The sequence below is a fragment of the Nannospalax galili genome, unplaced genomic scaffold (genome assembly GCF_000622305.1).
Source record: "Nannospalax galili isolate Female #2095 unplaced genomic scaffold, S.galili_v1.0 scaffold1224, whole genome shotgun sequence".
Taxonomy (NCBI): Eukaryota; Metazoa; Chordata; class Mammalia; order Rodentia; family Spalacidae; genus Nannospalax; species Nannospalax galili.
In genome coordinates this window covers 399,467-401,439 of record NW_008351701.1, presented here as the reverse complement: position 1 = coordinate 401,439, position 1,973 = coordinate 399,467, and the positions used below count along the sequence as shown (strand labels likewise).

The 1,973-nt window shown below is 40.8% G+C and overlaps 1 protein-coding gene across 1 annotated transcript in view; it reads left to right on the top strand.

Moving 5' to 3' along the window:
* The window catches only part of Racgap1 (Rac GTPase activating protein 1), a 36,338-nt gene that overhangs the window by 9,668 nt on the left and 24,697 nt on the right, over window positions 1-1,973 (top strand). Inside the window, 1 exon segment of the mRNA XM_029553881.1 lies at window positions 1,226-1,314. Within this exon segment, the coding sequence (XP_029409741.1) occupies window positions 1,230-1,314 (85 nt within the window). The 5' untranslated portion in view covers window positions 1,226-1,229.

Here is a 1,973-nt window from a genome sequence, read left to right as displayed (position 1 = left end):
AGTAAGTGTTTTTCTTTCTTGACTATTAAATGAAGAACTTATTTTCCCAAAGTGTTGCTAATTAAAGTCTGTTTGAAACAGAACTGCCTGTAAGGCCCATTTTTACTGTAAGATTAGCAGATCTTTGGGAGGAAACACCAAGCCTGAAATTCACTATACAAAGCACACTAAACAAATGATTTTTCCTTTGCCCTTCTAACTGTGAAGGTGGTGTATTCTCTATGATGTCAGAATGTGGCACAACATAATCCTTTGCCTATACTTAGTATAAATTTGTTAGACACAACCCCTGCATGCAGTCCAGCAGAGAAACCTGCATTACAGAAATAATTCTTGTGCTGCTGAGCTGGTAGTTTCCCCACTTAATCACTTGTGTGATGTCATCTGTGCCATTGGTAGGAAAGGTGCTGACCACGTCCTGCCTTTTAAGAGGCAGTTGTGACAGAATATTAGCTAAAAATGAAATTAAAAATAAACCTTTGAAGTTACATTGTAGGTTTTCAAAATACAGGATTAAAGTAGCAAAAAATGTTATTAGTCAGTAGATTAGACTTGAACAACCACATTTTGTGGTCGGGCACCTTGTCATCCACTGATGTGCTCATTCCCAATTGCCATAGCACCAGATCATAATTAGGAGTGGGGACTGGGGAGAAGTAGACAGGAGAGGTGAATTGTCTTCAGTGGTCTCACAGTTTTCTAGTTCTAAAGTGAGTCTTAAACAGGCATGGTGGCACATGCTTGTAATGCTAGCACTTGGGAGACTGAGGCAGGAAGGTTATGAGCTCAAGGCCAGCCTGGACAACATAATGAGACCTTGTCTTAAAACAGGACAAAACATAGGAAAAACCAAGCAAAAAATGAAATAAAACAAAACAAATTCTAATTTTGTGTTGCTATAAATAAGGATCTTGATATAAATAAGGATTCTTTTTTAAAATTTAATTATGTATATATGTGTATGTGGGTTTGTGCACATGAGTACAGTGCTAGAGTTACAGGCTGCTGTGAGCAGCCCAGTGTGGGTACCAGGAAACAGGTCCTTTGGAAGAGCAGTGCAGGCTCCTAACCACTGAGCCGTCTCTCCAGCCCCTGGCTTGAGATTCTTACAATGTAACTGCAAGTGGAAGAGGCCCGGTGTTGGTCACCACCTGTACTAGACTGCGCTTAAATCTTTCATCAGGAAGAAGGCAGAATCCCTTATGTACGTTTGATTTTTTGGCAGAAAGATGGACACTACAATGGTGAATTTGTGGACTCTGTTTGAGCAGCTTGTTCGTCGGTTGGAGATTATCAATGAAGGAAATGAAATCCGTAAGTCATTCTGAGCTGGTCTAAATAGACAAACCAAAAAGAAAATCTATCAGGTTTCAGACTGGTCTTTCTCTAAGGCAAAATCGTGTTGAAATCTGAAAGTTGCTTTTCATTCAGGATACCTAGAAAGAAAGTGATAGTCACGTATTCATGGCCTAAGCTTAATGAGCCCTCATTCAAAAGGTTGTTAAAATTCATGTGTGTGTATGTGTGTGTGCCTGTTTGTATGTGTGCCATGTGTGTACAGGTGCCCATGGAAGCCAGAAGACCCTGTTGGAACCCCTGGAGCTAGAGTTAAAGGTGACTATAAACTGCCTAGTATAGGTGCTGAGAACTGGATCTGGGTCTTCTATAAGAACAGCAAGTGCTCTTAACCTCTAAGCCATCTCTTCAGCCCCTCTATAGTTCTTAAGTGAATTTTACCCAGACTTTTTTTAAAAAATATTTTAATTATTATTTTTATTTTATGTGTATGAGTGTATTGCCTGCATGTATGTGAGTGCACCCGTGTTGTGCAATGCTGCAGAGGTCAGAAGGAGGGCTTTGGATTCCCCTGGAACTGGAGTTAAGGATGGTTTGTAGCCACCATGTGGGTGCTGGGAATTGAACCCAGGTCCTCTGCAAGATCAGTCAGTGCTCTTAACCGCTGAGCCATCTCT